The sequence below is a fragment of the Calidris pugnax genome, unplaced genomic scaffold (genome assembly GCF_001431845.1).
Source record: "Calidris pugnax isolate Ruff unplaced genomic scaffold, ASM143184v1 scaffold178, whole genome shotgun sequence".
Taxonomy (NCBI): Eukaryota; Metazoa; Chordata; class Aves; order Charadriiformes; family Scolopacidae; genus Calidris; species Calidris pugnax.
This window is the reverse complement of record NW_015090986.1, coordinates 2,461,245-2,487,956: the sequence shown is the minus strand read 5'-3', so window position 1 is coordinate 2,487,956 and position 26,712 is coordinate 2,461,245. Positions and strand designations below refer to the sequence as shown.

The window sequence follows — 26,712 nt, the reverse complement described above, 5'->3', positions numbered from 1 at the left end:
GCGGGGCTGTACGCGGGGCCAGGCGGAGGCCAGGGGAGGCTGGCGCCGGGGGGAGGCGGGCCAAGTCCGGCGGCCGGCCGCTGCCTCCTCCCGGGCAGCCGCGGCCTTTTCCACCCCCGCCGCAGTTCGGGGCAGGGCTGAGGCCGTCGCGGGGGAGCGTTGGCGGAGGACTGAATCGTGTCTCTGTGCATAGGTGGGCCCGATGTCGATTCGCCGGCCGGGCGAGGGGCAGCGCGGCGGTTCCTAGCTGATGCTGAAGAGGCGGCCCGGGGCCGGCAGCCCTCCTGCAGCCGTCGAGGCCCTGTGCGGGCGCGGGGCGGGAGACATGGACTTGACAGAACCCGCGGGTGCGGACCTTTCGGGCGATGGGCCCGCGGCTAGCCGCCTTCGGTGCGGGGAGGAGGAGCCGGAGAAGGAGGGAGATGATGCGGGAGGGAAGAGCGGCGGCAGCTCCTGGGAGCAGAGCCTGAATCCCGAGCTGCAGCAGGGATACCGCATCTTGCGCGAATTTCTCATGGAGAAGTACCGACCGCTGACAGCACCGTTTTTGAAGCCCCTCGCGGATCAGGCAACCGTCAGGGAAGAAGGAGCAGGCTCCCTCTCGGGTCGTAACAGCAGTCACTCCTTTCAGCAGTCACCAGCTGGAATGTGGCTGTTGAAGATGGAAGAGAAATTTTCCAGTGGGCAGTACACAGGAATAGAAGATTTTGTGGGTGACTTCCGGCTAATGCTGGAGACATGTTACCGGCTGCACGGTGTAGATCACTGGCTCTCCAAACAGGCCCAGAAGCTGGAGATGATGCTGGAACAGAAGCTGGCGCTGCTGTCCCGGTAGGTGTAGAAAACTCTATAGGTGCCCTGCCAGATGCTGCTTACATAAAGTAGAACAGGAGGGTGCCTTTTTTTCATGTAAAAAATACCATGTGAATGGTTTTTTAAAAGCCCACAATAAAATACATTTGAATGGTTCCCTTGAATTCTGCCTACTCACACAGAAGAACATTCCTACAGGGTACTATCCAAATGTGAAATCTAAATGCTTTAGAGATTCCAAACCTGAAAATACCAAAATGCAAAATAGGGTACAGCATTTTCTGGCTAACATTTTCCTTTTGAAAGAAGGCTTTTATGAACATGGAGGCACACTTGTTAGGCAAGATGTCAAATCATTCTTTATTTTATGCTGACAAAAGCAAGTGAAACTACCAAAACTCTGTATAAACAACTGGCTCTTTAAAATTGTGATTTTTACAGTCTGTGAAGTTTTTACCATCTTTAAAATAAGTAGGAATAAAATCTTCAGCCAAAGCACCTGCTTCGAATTGGGAAATTTAATGTCAGAATGTTTTTTGATAATCATAAAATGAAAGATAGGGCTTTGCATATTATAGTCTTGAGTAGCAAAATGGAAATTGTGATATGGTTAAATATAAGTCCCTGTCACAAACTTGTTTATCGGCCAAAGCAGCTGAAGCATAGAAAGCTGTCAAGCTATGTAGTAGAAAGACCAGCTTAAATCACAACTGAAATACATGCTTTCTCATGAGTCTGACATGAGGCTTAGTTTAGTCATACTCGGAAAACCATGGTGGCTTCTTACAATGAAAGTTCCATCAGTCTTCTGAGTGACAGAATTTTGCATGTGAAAAACAAGAGAATGTTTTGGCAAAGGTTGAAGGTGAAGAAGGAACGGTATTAGGAAATGTGTAAAGCTGTGTGTGTCTATCAACCTTAAACTTGCTAGTGATACAAAGCATTAGGCACCAGCTGGTAAGAGGAACCTTGCTTGTATAGTAGGAACATGTGAGGAGCACGGTGCAGAACTCAACTGAATAAGCCCAAGTCAATGTATTCTGTGTTGGCGTGGTAATGCTATATTTCGAATTATTTTTGTATAACAGCAGTTCTGGGACAGCTTGGGATTAGAAAGGAAGGAGCTGAATCTAATGGGGCATGAATATTGCTAGTTTGAGTAAAACTTGATTAAAAAAAAAAAAATCAGAATTCCTGGCTTAAAAGAGTTACTGCTGGCAGATAAATAGGCAACCAATTGCAGCTTGGAAGACTTGTACCGAGTTCATTTCTGTATGTTGTTTGACTGTAACATCTCAACTGTATTGAATCGAAGGGCGTTTTGTTGAAGGCTCTTTGTTGAATTATATGACTGCTTGTTGGATTAGGTAGGACCTGAGAATGCTCAGTGTCTTTTTATTAGAAATTCCATGAGAAAGTGAAGTCAATTTATGTACTCTGTTGTCAAATAGTAATATATGTATATACTAAAAAAATTAAATTGTCATTGTCGTTCTTTCGCAAATGGACATACTTTGTTAAAATAAATATTAAGAAATATTAAGCTGGCTAAAAATAATCCTACCTCAGTTTGTAGTGAATTTCTCTTACATTAAATCTTCAGAGATTTGTAAAGATTTTTTCGATTTATCTGTGGACACTAGCTTAGTAAAAGTTTCTAAGAACTATATATGGAAAGGGTTGTGGAATCTAGAGGTCTCAGTCTTTTACAATTTTTACTCAGATTTGTTTTAAGTTTTTAACAGAACTAATTTTATTAGTAAAATGAAACTTAAGAACTACTTCTTGAGATAATCATTCTTGCTTTGTTACAGAGCAGTATTTAACTCACTAATCCCTATCAAGTCACTCAAGGGAAGGGATCAGCGTTGATTGTATGATTCTCAGATATTACAAACCCCAGAAAATTACCTTAGAATGGAGGTTGGATTTTTCCCTCTCCCCTCAAGTGTTTCCAGAGGTTGTGTGATAGTGTTACTTCTCATCAGTTTTGCTGGAGTACTTTGAAACAGTGTAAGATAAAACATAACTTTACAACCAAATTGGTGGTGTTTTGCTTTTTATCTTTTTAATGAAACTGTACTGCTTTTTAACATACACCCACACCCCCCAGATCAAACCAGCAAGTGCGCTTTTTTCCCCCCTCAGTATTTTTTAAGTGTCTTCTAAAAATGATCGCTTCTTATCTCAGTTTTGTGGAAGTATTTTCTTTCCACATATTTATGGATTAATACAATCTCTAAATAATATTGGTTACTTGAGATAACTATCCACCATTTTTGCCAGATGTGAAAACATAATTCATGTTAGCATGTTGGTTTTAAGTTTAAAATTTTGTAAGGGAACTTTCAAAGTGGAAAAAATGGCAGGGGAAAAGTAACTGCTTTTTTTCTGAGTAAATATGCTTGATGTATGGGTGGTAGGGCTGTTGGTAAAGAAAATCATAATTGTGCATTGGCTTGATTTTTTTCAAGGCACTTAAGGGAGAAGACATCAATAGCTGTAACATCTAGAGGATGCTATGGGCTGGAAGATGAGAAAGGAACGGCATGTGTTTCAACAAGACGTCGTTCCACGCCTCGCAATTTAGTAGGCTTGTCAACGGGCATGTTTGAGTCTGTGATGGTTCAGGTTCTAAGACAAGAGGAACAGCTGAGAGCAAAAGAGGAAAAGAGGTAATAGGAAAAACAGTTTTGTTTTGGTTTTAAATTACTATGTCTTCCTTGTTCTCTACATGGACTCTTTCCTTAGGGCTTTTTTAGGTAAATAAATGTTGTGGAGCTCTTTGTCTTAAGTTCGTGAATGAACCTAGAACTTCAATACAGTGCATTAACGAAGCGAGAAATTAGTTTTTGATTTACCACCTTATTGAAAAATTGCTGAAGTCATATAAGCTATAAAATAAATTAAGGCTGCTGTTATTTCAGGATTGTGAAACTTTTAATAGTAACTGAAAGCATCCACAGCAATTTCCTGTTAGCTCGGTCACGGTTTATCATAGCTCTCCATGGATTGTTTTCCGTGCAACAATGAGTAAAAGCTGCCAGTATGCTTAACTACAGTCTAATCCTGTGATCTTCACTAATAGCTAGAAGCAAATTATCTCTGCCAGTGCCACTCCTGCTATCTCACTGATGTGCCATTTCAGTTTGTCAGTTAGATAACAAATTTAGAATGTGTATGTAAGTAATTCTGTGGGATTTGGTGGCTTCCATAAATTTTAAGAGGTATAATATAATTCCAAGCGGTGTTTAATGTTGATTGTGATATGTTTCACTTTGACAAAACAAAGCTTATGAGCTTGTATACTTTAGCAGTTACTTGAGAGACTGTGTCTGAAGTGTGGAGCATGATGATATGACAGTATTAGCTTTATGAAGCAAAATATTCCCAGCTTTTTTCGAAGTGTACAGTATGGGAGATTTTTACCATATATAACCAGTTCACTCTCATTTTGTGGGTAATTTTCAACAGATTTGAAATCATACAGTTTTGGCTGGCTTGACTGTTAGCCAGTACCTTTTCCCTAGAAATGAGTGAATCTTTCTTCTTGTAATCCACCTCATGCTTTGCAAAAAACCAAAGATCACCAGATGTTATTGTTTCTCTGGTAGATTAACTCTGTGTTCTAGATCTCTGAACTTGATAGCACTGTTATGAAAAAGGACATTTGGGTTGGATTTTAATTCATCTAGAGAGTCAGTAGAACATACTACGTTATCAAATAAAAATTTTGCTTTCATGCACCTGTTTTAAGCATGTTCCTGCAAAACTGTAGTGACTAACAGTTAAATCCATGTATCTGGATATACTCAAAAGTCCCATATCCTGTGCAAAGCATATTCTACAGTGGTTGATTATACAGAATGTTCTACAATAACAGAAAAAGATCACAACTAAATGGCCTCTTTATGCCATAAAATTTTGAACTATATCAGTAAAAATATGCCAGTAGCTAGCTGGTGGAATATTTCTTTGACTGTGTTGGTCTCCTCAAGTAATCATGCTTTATATATCTTCTTAACTTTTCTTATTTCTTGGTGGATCAACCATGTTTTCAAAGTAACTTGGACCTCTCTTTACTGATTGTTTCCCAACTCACGGAATTGCAAATGTTCCAAAACATTTGTAGAGGAATTTTATGAAGAGGCTTGGAATTTGGAAGGCCAATAAAATTAGTATTGCATTACTAGTGAAGATCATATGATGTAGTATATATAAACTTTCAAAATGTTTTACATATAAATGTGCACACTTTCAACACTAAGATGGGACACTTTTTATTCTAAAACACATTACAGCTTCCTAAACTGAGTTTGGATGTTTGGATTATTGCTGACATAGAGATTATGTTGAATATAGTTACCTGTTAGGAAGAAAAAATTATTGTTAATCCAATGAAAAATATTTACCAAGGTTTAATAGGGCATCCCGTCCGGTTGTGTGGTGATGATCAATTATTCCATCAATTATTAATTATGGAATAGCCGCTTTATTCGAGCTGGAGTAAAGCTGCGTTTGGGAGCTTTACCCAAAATCGCTATTGTGTTTCGGATCCGCCGAGCTGAACGTGCCAGCGTCTGCTTTGCTTACATTTGCATTTTTTACTGTGCAAAAAGGAAAAAACAAAACCGAGGACAAATAATCGTCGAGGATGCTACAATTTCTTCCCTCTCCAATAGTCAAAATAATAAAGAGTTGCACTGGGTTTATCGCTTCTGCGTGTTTTGAGCCCCAGCTTCTTGGAAAAGAGATCTCTTCCCACAGAGCTCTCTCTTCTGAGAAGAGCAAATTAAAAGCCTCCATTAGCCCAACTCCTTGTGGCCTCATTTTCTTTTTTTTTTTTTTTTTTTTTTTAAGAAATGTGACACATTGAGGTTGGCACATAATAGATACTTTCAAAACTATATGCAAGATAGCAGACTTGGGTAGTTTAAATGGAGCACACAGTTTTTCAGGCTAATACAGAACTCCTGTTTATTTTAGTGTATCCCGGTATAATTCATGTACAAACTGTATTCTTAGAACTGAGGTGCTGCTTCACTGGATACAGAGTATTTTACTGATTCTTACTTTTATTGATTGTTTCGTTTAGTCTTTCATCACAGTTGTAAAAGAATGAGTGTCCAAAACTCTTGCTATAGTACCCTGTGTCAGAGTACAGTTACGAGTAACTGTAATGGTCAATTCACATGAGTGGGTAAACTATTTAGCATTTTAATTTCCACCATACTGTAATTTGCCTTCCTTTTGTTTTTGCTCTGCTGCTGTTTTCCCCCATAAAACTGTGTGTAGTGTGGTAGTATAACTTGCTTGTGTACTGGCAAATCAGTTATGTTTGGGTGGCAGCAGCTGCTGTGCACCCAACTTGCAGATGAGTTGTCAGGAACATAAAAAATTGCTCTTTCTGGCCATCCAGCTGAGCACTCAGCATACGTATACTTTCTAGCTAGTAATTATCTTGGTTCAGGCTGTTGAACTGCCTCACTAGGAGTTACATACTTACATACAGCCCCAGATAAGTAAGGCTGCAAATGTAAGTGTTTTTCTACAAAACTTAGCCTAATACATAAAGAAATCATGTGTGGAAGTCCAAGTTAATATCTAATCTTTTGCTTTGGATATTTAGATACTCCTGTAAGGCACAAGCACCTTAAGATGAGTAGAAAGAACTGCAGTAAATGAAATCTTTAAAATACTTTTAGGGTTTTTTTCCAAAATCATTGAAATTGATTTTACAAGCTTGTTTTCAACAGCATGTTTTGGAAGAATATCCTGAAGTGTGTTTTTTATCTTTCTTAATTTCTTATCTTACTTAATTTAACGGAAATCATACTCCAAATCCTTTTATTATTTTTATGTAGGTATCCTTTGTAGGCAGTTCTCTTTTCCTTTCTTTTAGTTTATTCATTTCTTGGACAATCTATTTCGTGGTTTTTTCTATATTTAATATTTTATAACCTCCGCCAAGTGATACATTCATCATGGTAGACTCAACATGTTAAAACTGAGAAAATGTCTTTACAAATTTCACTATTTTGCAGCTAATAGTTTCTCTACAGCAGCAAAAGCTGCTGCCTTTCTCTCCCTGCCAAGTTTATATATATAACAACATCAAATTTACTTTTCTTGTCAGTCTTGTTTATAAGCCTTCCTTTTGTTCAATTGTTCTAAGAACATTTACTATCTTATTTGGATTATTAGTTGCATTTCCATGAGGTTCTACTTGGCTGCTTGGTTACATGCTAATTAAGTAACATGATTACACATACTAACTTACATATTAGTTAACAATAAATAATTGTGGTATTATTATATAATTGAAAATGCTTGCCTATATAGAGGCATTTAGATACCAAAACATAAAGGTAGACTCCTAATGAAATGTTTATACCCACCAGTGAATGACAGGTTATTAACTGGTTGATTTCAATGGGAATTAAGTGTCTGCATTACTTTGATTTGTTGAATTATGCTAAGCAGCTTCATGTCTTTACCATTTCTGAGAACATGATCCTGGGAGAAGCTTCAGACATGTTCATTAAAACATTTTAAGAATCCAATTCTGGTTGCAAGTTAGTCATTTAAATTAGCAAATTGTGGAATGAGGTATGCTTATACAGTCAATTTTGCCTTTTATGAGGATGTTCTGAGCGTGGGTCCTATGGAGGAATATAGAGTATGCCATAATATGATGTAAGGCATTACAGATATAGAATTAAAGTCACATGGGCATCTCCAAATTTATTTTTTTCTGAGTACTAGATCTTGATTAAATTTAGAATAATGCATAATATTGCTATTTTGTACATAGATTTCTAGTTTATAGAAACAAGTTATTGTAGAATTAAAGCAATTCTCTATACCTTATCATCAGAGTTCCAATGCCTTACCTGTGAAAAATTACTCAACACTTAGGTGGGTTAGAAGTGATAACTAGGGAGGAAAAAATGTACAGTCTAGTCTTTGCCACCTCTCTGCTCCAAGTGAAATCTTTTGTTGCAAGGGAGAAGGAGTTAGCTGATGAGATGTGTCTGCTGTCTTATGGGAGAAAATAATAAGAACTCTGGTTTAGGTAATATCTCTACTTGGGGAGCATGTCTGCTGGCATGTGAAACTGCTTCAGACATGTTCTAGGAACACGTTGGTCCGTTGTTAGCTTGGAAATGTCAGCTTGACCTTAGAATAGTTTTGTGTTAATTGTTGTAAGCACAATGTGTGTCTGCAAACATATTCCTGATAAATATAAACAAAATAGTGAATCAACCGTTATTTGTTTTTTGGGTTGTTTTTTTTTACAATTGCTGCCCATATAAAAGCCAAATATGCTTGTCCAGGTAATTACTCAGTATAAAGATATTTGTCCTCATAAATATAAAATGTTTCTCTCCCTGTCTGTGTCCCACCCTGCTCCCTTGCCCCACTTCCTCTACCCTCTTTGTCCCCATTTTCCCTCTCAAAAAAAACACGCCAGGAAAAAGCTATGCTCTCCAAAAGATGGGCAGCCAGTAGGAAGACCTCAGTAATGAACATAAGGAAGTGTGCTGTTATTTATGTTTTTTTTCTTGAATGTCTACTGGGAATGGGGTGACTAATATATTATGATAAAGTGGTAGCTTTAGAAAAAAAAAGGGAAACTTTGGAAGTGAAACAATGTATGTTTTTCTTTTTAATAATATCTGTGAAATAGCATAATGACTTTCATTTTACAAAGTATGAGACGGGTGAATCTGGGTATTATATTTATTTTGAGAATTTTACTTTAATTTAAATTGCTAATTGATGGTAAGTTGAAACTGCTTGCCAAGACAATATTTTTAGATCATCTACAGCCTGTGTTTTTATTTTTCTACAAATGTTCTATCTCACTGTCTATTGATTCATATTTAAGCTTATATCCATACTATTTTAATAGAGTTCGTAACTTTTGGAGGCAGCAGGTTGTTTGGAAGTATATTTTACAGTTAGGAGGGAGGGGGATTCAGGAGTACTTGAAAATTTATCTTTGAGAATGCGTTTTACTCACTATTATTTCTTTCTCTTCCCCACTTGGAAGTTACTTATTTTTATTTAGCATTTTTACTTTTTATTTATTATATTAATGCCCGGAAATAGTAAAAAAAGTCAGAAGAGAGAAAAATCTGACTTTACCTATTCAAGTAGTGTTGTTGAATTTACTGATTTGTTCACCTAGAATGGCAAATGGGATTTTGTGATTAGACCACATTCATCATGTGTTTAAATTAGTGCTGTAAAAGGGGACTTTGTCTTTAGATCCCATCCATTATATGGTTAAATTATTACTGCATTGGGAGAATGAAGTTGAGAATTTATTGACCTTTTTGCTTTTGCATTTTAATTTTATGTTTTACATGAATCTGTCTTTCTGCATTTGATAGGTACATAAATAACAAGAACGCATGTATGTGGTACTAAAAATTTCTGTTCAAATTATAGTAACAAGTCACTTGAAATTTAATTTAATTCTATAAGGTAAAGCATTCAGAGGAATCTTACGGTTTTATATGCCATTTCGCATACACAAAGGATGCAGATTTTAAGTTTGTGGTCATGGCATGTTTCTCCTGCATTGATACTAAAAAGTGGGCTAAGCTAGATTTGTTGCATTTTTTAAATTATTGAGATGTCTAGTTGATACTTAATGCTTCAAATACACATTCTTCATGCTAGAAGCCACTATTAGCTTCATGTTGTCAAAAGAAAGATTTTAACATAGCAGTACTCTGAATTTGGAAAGCATTGATGCTTTGAATGAATACGTGGGGGTTCTTTGCTACTTGTATATGAGGTTAGCGATCTGGATATCAGGAAATGTAAATTCCAGTAACAGGTCATATTAGTGATATGTGCAGGTGCTTGTTTCTAGCAGTGGTCAGTGATAGAAGCTTCAGAGAAAAAGATATGAGGAACTTTGGATGAGGTCTAAAAAAATTCTCCTGTAAGTTCCATTGTATCCTAATCCTATCTTTTGGAATCTGGTCATGCCTTGAGGCAAAAATGTTAGTTTACCATTGCAACATTTAAGAAAAATCCCTCCTGTTACTACTCCTTGATATTCTTGTGATTCATGCAGATGTCCTCTTTCTCACTTTGGAACTAAATTAACGTATGTTGTATTCTAGTAAATTAGATGTTAAGCTACGCATGATTGATTGTCTGAAGTGGAAGCATTTCTTCCTCTTAAACTTGTTGCTTTTAAATTTCATGATGAACTTACAAATAAAAGTAAATAGAAGTTCCCAGTCTATCATGTTAGTTTTATTTATTGCTCTCATGTTTCCTCTTGCTAGTGTTTTGTGTAGACTCCCAGATTTTTCAGAAGTTTTTGCAGGCCTCTGATTACTGATAATCGCATTCTCTGAATACCCACTATTTCTGCTCTATCCTTTTTTAGATAGGGGGACCAGAACTGAATACAGTTTTTCAGGTGAGGGCAAACCATTTATTAATGTAATGACATTTTATTTCTGGTGTTATTTTCCATCACATTCTTCATGCATTCTGATACTTGTCTCCTTTTTGACCACCATTGCAAACCAACTAGTAACATGCCTATGGGTGGGAGGAAAAATGGCTTTTGTATGTGAATGAAGCACTTAACAGTTAGGCATGTGTACTTATGTACTGAGGACGGGAGTTACAAGGTAGGTGACACAAGCCGCAGGGCAGCCATTTGAAAGCAAGATTTATCTGGAATTTGGTTTCAGAGATTTTTGTATGGATAGTTTTTTGGAAACACTTAATCCTGCCAAAAGAGATAGGGAAGGGGAATACCTTTTTTTTAAAAAAAAAAATCCAAACTACCCAAACTATTGATATCGGCTGGGTTTTTTTTTTCTTAACTTTTCCCGTTTTTAAAACTAGTGGTGATAGAAATAAAAGACTATAATTTCCTTTTTTGGTGCAGTGATGTGTTCTGTAATCCAAAGTAAGACAAACTGAATGCAAACTTTATGTAGTGTGTTCTTTATTACTTGTAGATGAGTATGTTTGTCATGCTGTAGTTCTGATTTTTTTATCTCCTCAGTTTCTTCTTTTTCACCTGATACATAAATTTTTGTGAACTTTCTTTTAATAGGCTGAGAGAACAAGAAAGAAAAGAAGCAGAAGAAGCTAGTCAGAAAGAAATAGAAGAATGGGAAAAGTCACTTTTAGCTCAAGCAGCACCTACAAGGATGGAGACAATGTGGGAGATTCCAGCTATTGGTCATTTTCTTTGTTTAGCACAACAGATCTTAAATTTACCTGAAATAGTATTCTATGAATTGGAACGTTGTCTTCTGATGCCTCAGTGTAATGCTTTTTTATCTAAAATAATGACTTCTTTGTTAAGTCCTCCTCATCGCAGATCTACTTTACATCGCAGGCCTACGCTTTCTTACAGGGCTTGGGAAGCAGCACTAAGACAGAAAGTACAACACTGGTATACTGTTGTAGGGCAGACTGACAATCCTAATAGCTCTGCAGAAAAACTTGGATTGTGTCCTCAGTTTTTCAAAGTCCTTGGAGAAGTTAATCCCTTGGAGGAAAAATCATTTCATGAGCTACCATTCTACCAAAAAGTATGGCTGCTGAAAGGTCTTTGTGATTTTGTGTATGAAACACAAAAGGATGTCCAGGATGCAGTGCTAGGTCAGCCTATCCATGAGTGCCGAGAAGTTATTCTTGGTTATGACTACTTGGAGAATGCATATGTTCATTTTCCACAGTTCTGTGGTGCAGACGTTCGGATTTACAAACAAAAACCTTTTCAAGCTCCTGAATTCCCGTCTCCTCCCATTAAAGTTAAAAAAGTGTCACGTATTAAATCGGAGAAAGCAAAACATGAATATGTAAGCAAAAGTAATGGGGAGGTCAGCTCTGGTGGTAAAGAAGAGCTGCTACATCATTCCAAGACAGAAACAGAGGAAAGTATGGGCTCCATTGTTATCTGTCCAGAAAAAACCCCACATTTAGGTAGCTTTAGAGTCACTACAGAGGAGATTAAGATTAACTGTGAAATCAAGACCTCAAGAGTCAGCAACATCAAAAAAACTGGTTGCTATAAAGAGAATGTGAGGAATTTGACTAGTTCGGGAGAGATTGCTAGTATGGGTGGTCACCCTAGTTCAGGAGAAATAAGGGCTGTGGAGAATAGACAAGGTTGTGCTGAAATGACCAGAGTAAAAGCTGAGATCAGTCCATTCAAGGAGAACACACTGAACGCTTGCCAAATGCATGTCAATGGCACTCATTATGACAACCAAGACATAAATTACCATGAATCTGCTAAAGAAGCAATGCTAGAGAACTCACTACGAAATCATAAGAAAATAAATAAGCTGCGGGCAAAAAAGAAGAAAAAGAAAAAAAAGAAGTTGAAGGATATCCTAAATGAAAATCTACAGAGAAAGCTTGATGACTTGCAAAGAAAGCGTGAGATTCATCTTCATCCGTTCAAATCTTACAAATCTGAGATCCAGAACAAGTTGTTCATAATTAAAAAGAAAGCAAAACACAAGAAGCACAAGTCAGGTAAGCTGACATTTTCCCCTGTAGTAAAAATTAGGAGGATACTGATTTTTTTTTTTATTGTTTTCTTAGCTGCTTAGTCTACATTATGTTTTGTGAAACATGACAGCCTTATTGCATTAGACTTTTCTGATGTTAATTTTAGTGTGAAAGTTTCCCATTCAATAACACAAACATATAAAACGGGCTCATCTGCTGATTAAACCATGATTCATTTGCAGAATGTATCTTTAGAGAACAATTCATTTGAAGAGTTTGTTACAAAAAAAATAAATGAGAAGGAATCTGACTGGGTAGCATTACAGAGTGTAGCTTGAAGTTGGTTTGTATTGTCTTATGTCATAGCAATTGTAGAAATATATCTCACCTTTCTGATAATACTACCTTATTCAAATCACAAAAACACAAAATAATTTTGTGTGATCGTGAATCTAAAATTATTCCTACTGGAACTGTGCAGTCTTAGGTCACCAAACAGTACTGAATTGACTGTGGGCCTGCTCACATTTCTACTTAGTCCAACAATTGAGATACAGAAATTATGCAGATGGCATTTTTATTATAGATTGAGTAAAGTGTTTCAGGGAGGTGATATACCATCCAAATTTTAGTTAACTTACTGGAAAATTTCGAACAATTCTAAAACCATAAAGGTATGAAGTCCTTAAGTGAGTTCAAATTATCAGGTAGTGGTAGTAGTTTCGATGTCATAAAGCACCATAAAGCTTGATCTGCTATCCTGTTAAGTCGTGCTGGATTTTAGCACACTACGTCAACCATTAGGTTTTTTTGAAGCCACAGGCTTATTTTCAGAACAGTGTAGATTAGGCAGGTAAATACTGGATTTCAGCTGAAAAGCAGAGAGCCAAACCCAAAAATCTGCGTAACATCTTCTAAAGGCTAAGAGAATTCAGAGGTCTGCTGCCAATGAATTTTAGCTAGAAGTTGAATGGAAATTGAAAGCTAAGAAAACAAGTAATATTTCTATCCCAAATATTTTTCTTGAACACCCAAAGAGCTGTTTTACCATATGAATCACAAACTCTTCCCTCCAGAAAAATTCAGTGTACACCTAAACATAAATTTTAACAGTTTACAATTGAAGTTCTTGTATGTAGTACTTGGCAAAAGTAATGTATTTTGCATTCACTTTTGTGACTGTTAGCTCTCCAAATGTATCACTGTTTTCATTCTTCTTAAAACCAAACAACAAAAAATGAGTAATAACCCAAATTGCAAATTTACTCTTTACTTTACTCTCTTTACTTCAGAGAACCGTTGGAAGAAAATTGAGGACTAAATGTCCTTTATTATTCTGTGACAGTATTTAAAGTAGGTTGCCATCTTCATTGTAACCTTCATTTTACACACATGCTTAAAAATCGACTTTCTGTGAATTAAGCAATGCTCATAGAACAGCATGTGTCATTTTTAATAGATTCATGTTTTGAAAGACAGCTACTCTTAGCAAACACACTGGTAGTATTTGAAAGTAGCTTTTGAAATTAGTTGATAGAGATGATGTTTACTGTGATGTTTACTGTGATAACTGCTTTTCTTACATGTGTTGTAAAAATAACAAACGTTCAAAAAAGCTGTCTGTTTGCCACTTCGTAGCATGTTAGCAGATACTTCTTTTTTCAGTTTTTCAGTTACAAAAAACAAGGTTTTGTTTTTAGAGGTGAAGAGAGACAAATTTTGAAGTGCTGTTAGAGGAACTGTAAATACTGACGTGATGTTAAACTTTTTTTTTTAAAGAAATGCATCATGAACAGCTATCATAATGTTAGTATCTATAATAAAAATACATTCTATAATATAATCTCAGTGAAAATTACCATGTTCTTAATTTCTAATTTTTAGTCTGTCACATTACAGAAATTTTGGTCTTAAATAGATCCCAGACTAAATTCTACATTGTTAGTGGAAACCGTAGTCGTTACTGTAATATGCTTGATCTCACTACCTCAATACAGACAGTTCTTTTGGTTCGAAATCCCTATCTTTTAATTGACACAGTGGAGATTCAGCTCATTAACAACAGCGGAATCAGGAGAGAACTTTCCTTGAGTCAGTTTCCTTTTTGTATCTTGCATGTGGTGTACGGATGCTAAAGAGAAATCCCTGTCTTTTCATTATCCCAGTTACCTTACATATATTGATGTATGTAGCTATGATGTGATCTCCATTTCTTGTGATAAGATAGTTTCGTCTTCTGAGGTACTAAAAAAGTTTGGCTTTTGTAGTATGTTAATACCAAGGCTCATCTGATGCTGATCTAATGCAGGATTATAATGGCGATTATTTATCCAGTTATTGTCCTTTGTGCTTTATGCTGAGCTTTACTGGAATATATTTTAGGACCCAAATAAGCATCAGAAGCTTGTTATAAAACAAGATAGTGTTTCATACCACTAAAAACATGGGAGCTAAAACAGTTTTTCTTTCATTTTTTATTTGTGGTTTTATGTGACTGAATATTAAATTCAGCAGTAGAATGCTATGTACCTCTGGTAGTACCTCCAATAGTAGCTTGACATTATTGGAAGTAATTTAATATAGAAAATAATTAGTCTATAGTTTTGTTGTATCAGTAACTGTAGACTAGTACCAGATGCTTTTAATCTTCTGAATTTAGGTTTTAATTATATATATTTTCATTATCAGAGAACACTGCAGGTATACTATTACTCCCTTTCATTGTCAGATTTGGACAGGAAGATGTGTCATGCAGGTGGAAATCCAGAAAAGAGTAACGTCTTTTATCACACATTCTATTGCTGTTTGCAAGTTTTGCACACACACAGATGTCATGTGACTGTTCAAAGAGAAATTATGGAAATTCGTCTTCTCCACTTTTACTTTTCCTGTGTATCTTAACTACTGGATCTGGTGGATGTGATAGTCTAAATTACTCTCAGATGGTGTGTTTGTTTCCATTCAGATGGAGAGCATAAAGCATTCTTTTTCATCTGCAGGTGACAGACATTGTCCTGGGCATGATATGAATGGTTCTGTTTCTTCTGGTATTCTCTTGTCCATTATCTTCTAACAAGTTGAGACATTTCCCTTCATATTCTGATTGCATCATTATTGCAAATTTTGTCCTCGCTAGAGAAAATTTTCCTAAAACATTGCAATGTTACGAGAATGATGCTTGCTATGCTTTTTAAGTGTCCATTAGTCCTGTAGGCTGAAATAGATAGGATTGGATTGAGTTTGTGCTAATGCCTTATTGTTCCATAATGATTCATAATGTTTAAGGCTAATTAATATTTCTTAAAGCTCCTCTGAAATTTTATCTTCTTTTTAAAATACCCTTACAATGTAGAACAGAGAAAGAGGTTTGGTAAAACTTGTGCTGAATACAAAAAGCCACTTGGTTTAAATCTGATTATACCCATAATTGCTCTTTACAATTTTATTTAAAAGTACAGGAGGTAGAAGAGAGCATCAGGAATGTAAAAGTGAGTACCTTTCCTTGTTTTCTAACAATGTGAATTTTTTTCCCCACTATTGGTTCTGGAAGACATCTAAATGTAACTTTGAGTCATAATTCATGTTTCCATTGAGATGATTTGCACATTCCTGACTTGCTGTAGCAGTGGCACCCAAAAGATACTGTTGTGAATGCAGACTGGTTGTGCAGGCTTTTTAGCTGAAAATTTCTGATAACTATCATGAGCAAATCTTCCTGAAGAGCACAGCCATGACATGACCATTGCCATAGTTATGAGGTTTTCTTACAAGCTATAGAAGGAAAGATGTAACCAAGTTATTGAATCTGTGTATTTGAAGCACAATGATGTTTATTACTTTGGCAGTGTTCTGTGTCAGTATTTTTGACAGACGGATACTGAATATAATGGAAGAATGAGAGTAGTTCTGTAGCAGCTTGTGTGCTACACATCTATTTAAAATGTTATTTTATCACTGGTGTTAGATAAATTAGGTTATAAATCCTTGAATTAGGCTGTGACAATGGTGGCAGGCTTGTTGCATGTGTTCTAAGACAGCTTTGCTGAAATAAATCATGGGGTACAACAAAGATCACAGTGCAAAGCACAGTACAAAAGCATGACAATTCCATGATTATGTGCTTGGAACAGGGTTTGTATGAAATTCAGAACATGCATAGGGTTGAGAAAATAGGAGGGGCCAGAGGCTGCTTGAAATAACTATGATGTGCCTGAAGCAGAGGTTTAAGTAAGTGTAAGTGTAATCTCTTCTATTCCAATTGATAGAGAAAACACCAATATAGCACACATCTTTAGGAGAACTTTGATGTAAATTTTGTACCCTGTGCTTGTGCTCTGAAAGATTCATAGCAGTCCACCTGCTTAAAGTCTGTTTTACAGTGTATTTTATTTCTTTAAGAGTACCATTACATTTGGGTATGAAGTCAAACACTGATTGAATGTGAAGAACTGAATTTATCAGCCTGGCTGCAGCTTTGTAATATCTGGTGTACTGTTGGTGGGAGTTTAATCTTCGCTTTTGTCTTCAGAGTTGTAAAAGCTTGCTTATAGTGTTGTCTAGCCTCTAGATGTGGAACAGCCTGTTAACTGGGTTTGAAACATTCAGTGAGGTATTCTACCAAGTGTAACAGTGTATTTAATGAATTAAGCTACAGTGTATCTTCAGCAACATGTATCACTGAGGTTTTGCTGGGTTTACTGACATTGTTATGAGAACCAGCACTATCAATGCACTTGTTCAGACCTACTTTGCTCTTTTGACTATACAAAAGCATATGGAAGCTTCAAAAGTCTATAGTAATGCTTCATTTTCCAGATTTTTGTGCATTATGCTTCCTAAAAGAGAAGTTGTTGGTAGCAAGGTAGAAGATTAGAAGAATAAAGAGAAAACAAGACATGGTCAGTAGTTGCCAAATCTTTGAAAGGCATGAAATGTGTTTTACAGATTGTGAACAGGAAAATTCACGCCAGTTTTTCAATTTGAGAACAGTGGAGTTGCTGCTAAATGTAATGAGAAAACAGGAATTCTTGCAGTTGTGGGGGGGCTAATAATTTTATTGTATCATGGCAAATACTACTGAGTTAGTCAGTAGTCAAAAACATCAGTTTCCCCATCTGGGGGAATGAAGGTCTGCTGCATATGCAGTTATTATTATTATTATTATTAAATTAACTTTTATTTAAAATGGCACTATGTTGTCACTTTATAATTTGAAGCAAAGATTGATGTTACTTTTGTTTTTCAAGGAAGAGCCATGAGAACTCAAGTATCATAGTTCATAACACAAAGTTTTACTTGATCTGCAAAAATGTTCCTGTTTTCAAGTCAAAATGATTTATGTTATGGTAACTTATAAATGGATTGTATTTTCCTTGTGGAGGTAATTTACAAATGGCTTAGTGTTTTATTTGTCTACACTTCTGTGCCTCTGAAAGAGGACTAGAAGAGATCTGAAATAACATTTGTTTTCCCTTCTTCATCCTCAAATGGCAAGACCAACTTGACATGGTTTCAGTTGTACCATATCTCCCTAGTGGCTTTTTTGGATGCTTATAACTAGAGTCCAGGCCCTAGTATTTATGTTACCTTGTTAATTGCCTGCACATCTATTCAGTGATAACACCTGTGGAATTTGTTTTGGCTTGAAAGGAAAACCTAGGGCAGCCAGACATCTTCTGGACCTGCTGAACTTAAATAATACCTAAGAATTTTCTCAGAGCTGGCTAAGCACTCTTGGCTAGGAAAATGTTCATTTCCAGTGAATCTTAGAACAGAAGTGTTCCAGCAGTAATGTTATTTAACAGGAATAAACGTGAAAGATCTGTAGATCTGAATTTGTTTTTTACTTTCAGCTATGAGTTATTTTAAGAAATTATGTAATGGCAATTATAAATACATAGAAGGAAAATTGATTTTAAAAAATCTTTTAAGTATAAATCAAAAGTATAAAATAATCCAATATCTGGAACTGAGATTAGATCAAAACGGTATTAATTCAGGGAAGTCATATTTCTTCCATTCCACCTATTGTGATCACCATTCATTTAGCATCACAAATTAAAAAGAGGTAATGTAAAAATTGTTCAACTTTGAATTATTTTACCTATTTCTTTTGGTTTAGTTTTGGTTTTTTTATATAAAGTATACTGTCTTTACTCTGAGTCATACATGAAAGCTGAAATATACTGTTTCAGTGCTTTCCAATACAATGTTCACTTACTTTGAAATGAGCTTTGCTCAGTATAGCATTTGTTTAACATTCACTTTAGTGCTTTCACTAACCTATGCTATTGGCTGATACTAATACTCACTATACAGGTTTCTGCCTTCATCATTCTTCAAGCACAGATACTGTCTGGGTGAACAGGGCAGTATCCAAGTTAATGTTACTTTTATCTGTTTAATACAGTTTCCAGATTTTTTGACAGATGAGTAAGGGCTTGCTTAAGTTTAAAGTGGAAAACCTGTATTTTACTCCACTGTCCTTTACTGCAGATTTTATGCATTTTGTTTTAATTTAATATCCAAGTGGTTTGTTTCAGCAGGTAAAGTCAGGAAATGTGCAAATTGAGCTTTTGGGCTCTGATGCTACCAGCTCTAGGTACACATTGGTAGCATGTTATTGCAGAGAAATATTACCTCAAATCAATAGAGAGTTTTGTTTTAAATCTACACATAAGTGATTTATAGTTCAATTTAGGGTAGGATTTGTTGTAGTTTGCTTGAAGAGTAAAGTGATTGTGTATGTTCCCTTTATTCTCTGGTAGAGAATGAAAAGGACTCTTTTATTTGTTGCACAAATAAAGATTCATCCTGATTCATCCACTGAACATGGAAGGGCTCTTGCCTTGGGTGTCTGTAGTTGTCCCCTACCTGATCTCAGGAATGGTTTAGGTCTCAGAATTGTGGAAGTAGTATAATAAGAACTGTTCTTCTCCTGCAGCATGGGAAGGGAAAAGAGATGATAGTTACAACTCCTATCCAAGGTAAGATGAGTCGTAGTCTCTTCCCCTCTGAACTGAAGCCCACCTGAAATGGGGAACCTGTTGGAAAGGCAGTGTGGAGATGTAATTAGTAATTGTGACACAGTAAAATCATGTTAGTGGGTGAATGTAAGGTTACAAAAGAATAATATAGGCTCACGTTTCCTAGCTTTAGAACTGTTCCATTTGCAGTACAGTAAATTTTTTTTAATATCATTTTAATGTGTATATATTTGAGTACTAACCAGGTTTTTAAATTCAGTAATGTTATTTTATAATTCTGGCAAGGGTGAATAAAGCTTTTGTTTTGTTTTTGTTTCTCCAATATATTTGAAATTGAACTTTGTATCAAAAATAAGTAAAACTTTAATCTTTATCACAGTATTGCCCTATAGTGGGAACAGGAATAAGAATAAATCAATATTTATCAATATTTATAAAACATTTATTGATACTTGTCCAAGTAAGTATTTCTCTACTCAAAAAGCGATTTATTGTAGCTGTTGCTGGATAGGATGGCCACTGTATGCCTCAAGATGATCGGTATAGCAACAGCTTTTACGTAGTCGCAGCTGTTGAAGGAAATAGCCTCTTCAGCTATTTCAAGGTCATGATTTTCACATGAAGAGTGTTTTTTTCATTTTATTCTTACATGATTAGGGAGAAGTATAAAGAAATTGGTTGGACAAAAGCATTATCTGATTTATCTTCCTTATGTGAAATGCAGCCCGAGTTGTTGATTCCTATGTATTTGTTACTGACATATGCGTACTGTGCAAGCCAGTCTTTTAAAGAGTCACAGAGCAATGGAAGAGCTGGTTGGAAGGAACTCTGGAGGTCACCTAGTTTGATTTCCTTGTTACAGAATCACAGAATGATATGGAGTTGGAAGGGACCTCTGGAGATCACCTAGTCCAACCTCCCTGCCAAAGCAGGTCCACCTAGAACAGGTTGCACAGGAACGTGTCCAGGCGGGTTTTGAATGTCACCAGAGAAGATGACTCTACCACCTCTCTGGGCAGCCTATTCCAGTGCTCTGCCTTCTACCCTCTTTTACCCTCAAAGTAAAGAAGTTCCTCCTCATGTTTAGGTGGAAGTTCTTAGACGCAAGTTTGTGCCCATTTCCTCTTGTCCTATTCCTAGGTACAACTGAAAAAAGACTGGCCCTGTCCTCTTGACACCCATCCTTTAAGTATTTATAAGCATTGATCAGATCCCCCCTCAGCCTTCTCTAGATTAAAAGATCCAAGTCTCTCAGCCTTTCCTCATAAGAGAGATGCTCCAGGCCCCGAGTCATCTTTGTGGCCCTCTGCTGTACCCTCTACAGCAGTTCCCTGTCCTTGAACTGGGGAGCCCAGAGCTGTACACAGTACTCCAGATGGGGCCTCACCAGGGCAGAGTAGAGATAACCTCTCTTGACCTGCTGGTTACACTCTTCCTGATGCACCCCAGGATGCCATTGGCATTCTTGGCCACAAGGGCACATTGTTGGCTCAAAATACATTGAGCTGCTGTCAGAAACATTACTTTCTCTGCCAAAGTAAGTAATTTAATCCATTTTAAATAGTCTCTTTACCTAGGATTACGGGCAAAGGAGCTTTAGCAGACCTCAGGGGAGTGGTTTGAGAAGTTGCCACTCACATTTGATGTCTTTTCATCCCCTTAATGATTTTACACTTCGTACATGCCCACCTCAGCCCGGCAGTCGAAGTGACTGCTCTGTGGTGGCACGGGCAAGGTGTTCACATGGTTATGCTACCTGTGACAGGGCCAGCAGGAGGTAGCTGGTAGAGGGTGGTATCCCTTACCATTGCTGCTGGTTTTGTTGAATGTGTCAGCTTATGGTCTGAGGATTTAAAATAGCAGATGTCAATAGATTTTTATCATGGAAATCTGGTCCTTTCCAAAGACTTGACCGCCTAAAGAAAAGTGAATAGGAATATTTTTAAGTGCTAAAGTCAGTTTGGAAACTGGACACAGGTGCAGCTACATTGTCTCGGGAATACTAAATAGAAGTTTTCCTTTATCATCTTTGGGGTTTTTTTCCTTGAAAAGCTATTAAAGAAAATTTTTCTTTTAAAACGTGGCAAACGAGAAATACTATTTTTGGAAAACCAGGGAGAACTTTTTTCCAAAAGAGATTATCAGAACTATTGCTATAACTTCTTTTGAATTTCAGTTTAGCATAAGGATGTTTTTAAGGTTGAAGATGAGTTTGCCAAAGTTAGTTTGCTGCATATATTAATTCTCTCCCATTGTGCAAATGTCTGTCGTGTTTTCTTATTTTTTGGTATGTGATGTGTGCCCGCACCATGAGCCATCTGGTCTATAAAGTCACAAAGTGGGAAGGAGACTGTGGTGCTGCTCTGTGCAGATATATTCTTAGTTCATGGCAGATGTTAGCCTAGGAGTTGTGTCTTAGAGTATGTTCTATACTACATATAGTATATGTATGTTCTAGCAGGTATGCTTTATGATAACCCAGATGTCATACTCTAGTTTCAAAGACATTTTTTCCTTGATTCGGTTTACACAGAAGGTAATGCTTACTTTCAATGTGCTTCTAATCAGGATATTTTTTTAATTCTTGTTCTGCTTTTTATCCCGTATCTTCCCTGCTACATGCTTTTCAGATGCTGCTCAGAGGAAGAAATATTTACTTTCTTTTTTTGATAATTAATTGTAATTCTTCCTAACAACTTTTCCCCCCTTTTCAAAAGGAAGTATTGGGGATAATAGTTTATTTCTGTTGAATCTGCTATTTTTTGAAGTACACTGGATCATACAGCACCTCGTGCTGATGCTGAAAATACTCAAGTAAATATTTGCTGAAAAGTATGTTGAAAATATTGAAATAAAATGAAAATACTCATTTTAATCATATTCAAATATTTTTTTCTGTGAAGAAGAAAGACAGCCTAGCTGCCCCATGTTTTTTATCCCTTCATGTTCTTGCCAGATAAAATTATTTTACAGGGCTATAACAAGGAACCACTGTATGAATAGACATCTTTTTGAGTCAGTTTGTCAAAAAAGCTTGTATTAGGTATCTTCTTTAGTTCATTAAATGGGCAGCGCTGCTGTCAGCAGAAACATGTTTTCCATGCAACCTGGATTCATAAAATGTTATAACAAAAATCCTGACTTTTCTGCCCATTGTCAAAAATGTTCAGGTCACTGTTCTAATAAATATGCTTCTCTATTTTATTGCTTGTTCTGTAATGTGAAATCTGTGAGTGTTTATTTTTGGAGATCGAGGTCTCTAAAGTTTGTTACATGTTCAGTATGTGGAGTTTCAAATCTAGATCTTTCAAGCCCTGTGCTCTCTCTTTGTAAGTGTGTTTTATGTCAGATTCAGGTAAGATGTTCAGGAAACTCACAGTGTAATAAACTGAAATTAGGATGGTGTAATAAACTGAAAAGATAGATGCCTAGGCATCTATCAGTAGTTGTATGTATATGTATGTACTCATTTGCAGACAGAAGCACGCATCTATTAGGAATAAATGAAATACAATTCCTGCCAATATTATTGTTGTTAATATAGATATCAAATCTGCCTATGTTTGTGTTATTACCAAGTGCTTGTAATGATTCTATTTGACAATGAATTCCACATACTATATGTGATTATTTTTTTTCTTTTAAATGTGAGCACAGCGGTAATCTTGGAATGATGATTTTGGTCTGAATGAATAGGTCACAAGTGGGCTTGTTTCAGTTGACCATGTGAACGTAGAAGTAAACTCATAAGAAACTCCATTATCGGTCTTGGTGACATAACTACTTGATTTGGGAAATGTACGTGGAAATGTATGTGAGTGGTGAACCCTGATACTATAGGCAGTAAAGCACTTGCCTTACCTTCAAGGACGTTTTTAGTTACATCCATGTTCCATGGATGTATATCCATATAGACAGCTAGGTGTAAAGGCCATTATCAGAAGGTGTTTGCTTTCTGCTAAAATGTTAGGTTTTGCCACAGCCGGAAAAAAGAGATCAGTAATCTGATTTCATTGGTAACTGAAGTGTGTTCATTTGAGGATTTCAAGATACTGCTTGTGCTTTCAGGGTATTTTTTACTGTCAGATACAGAGGTCCCATGCCCTAATGTGTGGTTCACTTTACAGTGTCAGAGAGCAAATCTTGCAGGTAAGATGCTGTATTTTTTGAGTTTGGATTTCACTCCTTTCAGAAAAGTGCTGTGAATGTTTCTTGTATGACTTAAACATTTAGGTGGTATATTACAGGCATTGCAGTGGGTTTGTTCTTTTTTTCCTCCTTTTATTTTCCTTTTTTTTCCCCCCAAAAAGACTGCCCTATACAGATACAGAAACTTAATGTTTGCTTTTGCTGAATCTAGTTCTGATTCATCATGTTTACGTGGCTTACTGTCAGCCATCTGTTAGTTATAGTTTAACTTTCAAGTCTGTATGTAATTTGGTTTTATTAATGAAGTACAACAAACAGCATTATGAAGCTTTTCTCTTTTAATCTTACAAGGAAAAAAATCGGTATCTAAAAAAGCAATCACAAAGAAGAGGAAAGGTGTCACAAAGTCTACCATACCAGAATTTCAGGTAAATTATTTTAATTTTTGTTCTAAGCAGTTGAAATCTAAACATCTATAAAATAAGTTCTTTAATTTCTGATAGAGACCTTGGAAATCCTAATCAAAGATTTGTTTCTTTCTTCTAGTCCAAAAGGTTAAATCTGATAGTGCTTTTAAAAGTGTGTTTTACCTTTTCTTGGTAGAGAATGTTTTAGCATTTTTTATGTGCAGCTTACACACTGATTAGCATTATTGTTCAAGATCCCAGGTAAATCTGTTACAGGACAAAACCTGAAAAACTAGGAGTTGTTCATGGAATTTTTAAGGTAGATACAATTTTCTGGGATAAGAGTACTTGGATTTTGTATGAGGTGTGACAATATGGCCCTTGAATTTAAATCTAGCTTGATTTACCTAAAGACTTGCAAAAAATTTGTAGGTTCCTGTGCTCATTTTGTTTGCAACTTTTACCCCTTTTCTGCACATGACCTTTAGACCAGAGAGCAGTAAGAAAAGAGTGCTAATTATGATAATGTGCCTTTATGGTACTGCAATAGAAGTGTTGAAATGTTAGAGTACTTCAGTTCTAAGTCACAGTTTATGCATGCATACCTGCTTGGATTGAAGTTGTTGGCTATTTTTTTAATTTATTTTTTTTTTAAAGCAGACACTGCTATTCTGAGCAATAGACCCACATTAAAACCCACTCTCACACTGAATCGGTGTTTTTTGTGGTGATGAAGTGTTTCAGGTGGAGCTAGTAGAATTTCTGGTGATATAATTGGTTTGTAACAGCCAACATTGAGAAAAGACTGATATTTAAGTGTACATGGACTTTTGTCTATCTTCTAATGTTAGTGACTAAAATGTTTCCTAGCAGCTCCAAAAAATAGGTCCAGTGCTTAAATTTTTTTTTTCCAGAACGTTACCTGCATGCCTTGGATGTACATGGTTAGGTTAGAAATATTTTTGTACATTTTTAAACTACTGCTTTTAAGTAGTCTGTTGAAAATATTACCTAAAACTTAGCCCAAATTTTTATCTAACCAGGGTAAACTACATGTACATACCGAGCTGAGTGTAAAATTAATGTTATTACATTTACCTATTTAAAATGTAACAAAATAATTCTGGCTCTTTTGGTCAAAGCTAGGCTTTATATCTTTTTTAGGTGAAGCTTAGATTGATCAGTATGAGCAGTTTCATCTTATTAGGAAGTTTTTTAACAATTTAACCTGCGTTTTTCAAGAGGACAAGCAGGACTGGTATTACTGTTAGAAGTATTTGCAAATATTAATACATTTACATTTGGAATACTAGGAAGTCTTTTAGAGCCTAGTAAAGTATGCTTCAAGATACTCAGCTCCACATACATGGATGCCAAATATAATACAATTCTGTAACGGTTTGAAGGTGAAAGTATATTTTTTTTAATATTTGGTAAGACAGCTTGAGTGTATACAGGTCATGTGAGGTATGCCAGGGAGAATATAACTGTAAGAATATTGCTATTCATATCTAAATGTCAGGTTTTTTGGAAAGAAAGTAAATAAATGAAAATTTGAAGGATGTTTTATGTGCCTGCCTCAGTGATCTCGGGAATGACACTAGGTTTTTATTTATTAATAGATTGACAAATTAGATTTCTTTTTATACTGATAAACAATTCATTTATAAATTCTGAGAAATGTGTCTTGGGAGAGTCCCAAGTTGGAATAGAATTTGGTCCCCATGTCTTTCCCTGCAGAAGTCAGGGGAGTTTTCCTGTCTTTCCTCCTTGAAGTTCCAGGAGTCAGTGAAGGTCTTTGAGAGATTACTGAGATCTGAGATTGTATCCTAACAGGAGAGTTGAACATCGAATATGAAAATTTACTGGAATACTGAATACCTGAGGCTTCCATTGTATTCAGTTGAAAAACAGGATGCTTGTTGCCTTTGAAAATTAACCTCATATGTAGTAAATACTGTGCCTGATGTGAAAATGTCTGTGTTGTAGTTAGCATGTACATAACTGATTTTGTGATTTGTACATTAATGGAAATATTTACAGCCTGAATCTTTAAGCCACCACATAGTGTTCTAGAGAATAGGGACTAATCTTTCACTACTTTGGATAAGCCAGAAGGAAAACATTTTTTTATCTTCAGATTCTTTTTCTCATGATAGGTGATTAGAAGGCACCTTCTTCGAGAGCAGTATGTGAAACTACCAGTGAGCTATCAGAATGTGACAAAATGATGAGATTATAACATTAATACCTTTCTTTTTTCCTTCATAATAACTTCCCTGTAAAAATGTGGAAAATAATTTAGAAAAGTCAGTTATTTTTGCGGAAAATTGAATTACTAAGTTCAGCCAATTAACAACCATGGGCAAATACATTAGATTATCATGAGAAATAGCAGCTAGATTCCATATGAAAATGATAATACAAAGTACAGTATACTTGTTTTGTTACTGCTCTTTTGCAGTAATAAAGCATCTCAAAATGCTGGCTTCATTCTGTAAGATGGGAAACGTTAACCAAGTGAGAGAAATTTTAGAAATAGCTTATTCCCAATCAGTGTGCCTCTTCAGTACCTACTACGAATGAAGAAGTATAAATTTCTCCTTGAACCTTTTTATAGTGGTTTTCAGTACAGTAGTGGAATATTTCAAATGCTAAATTTACTTTGGCAGTAAATACTGTAAGCTGAGATGCTGTTCCCTTCCTTGTTTACCAGTGAGTAATTGACACACAGATATTACACCTCTTTGGATGAAAATTGGGACTTGGAGATTTGATTACTTCTCCCTGTCACCCCAGTCCCAAGACAGCTAAACTATATATTTACATTGTTTTTCCAGTTGATG

The 26,712-nt window shown here is 36.1% G+C and overlaps 1 protein-coding gene across 2 annotated transcripts in view; it reads left to right on the top strand.

Moving 5' to 3' along the window:
• Positions 1-42: 42 nt before the first annotated feature.
• The window catches only part of KIAA2026 (KIAA2026 ortholog), a 56,114-nt gene continuing 29,444 nt past the window's right edge, over positions 43-26,712 (top strand). Inside the window, exons 1-4 of one of the 2 annotated variants that reach the window (XM_014953939.1) lie at positions 43-831; positions 3,288-3,488; positions 10,913-12,348; positions 23,811-23,887. In XM_014953939.1, the coding sequence (XP_014809425.1) occupies positions 251-831; positions 3,288-3,488; positions 10,913-12,348; positions 23,811-23,887 (2,295 nt within the window). In that variant the 5' untranslated portion in view covers positions 43-250. Of the gene's footprint in view, positions 832-3,287; positions 3,489-10,244; positions 10,262-10,912; positions 12,349-23,810; positions 23,888-26,712 lie in introns of those variants that run through there. The other variant, XM_014953940.1, reaches the window with a different exon arrangement.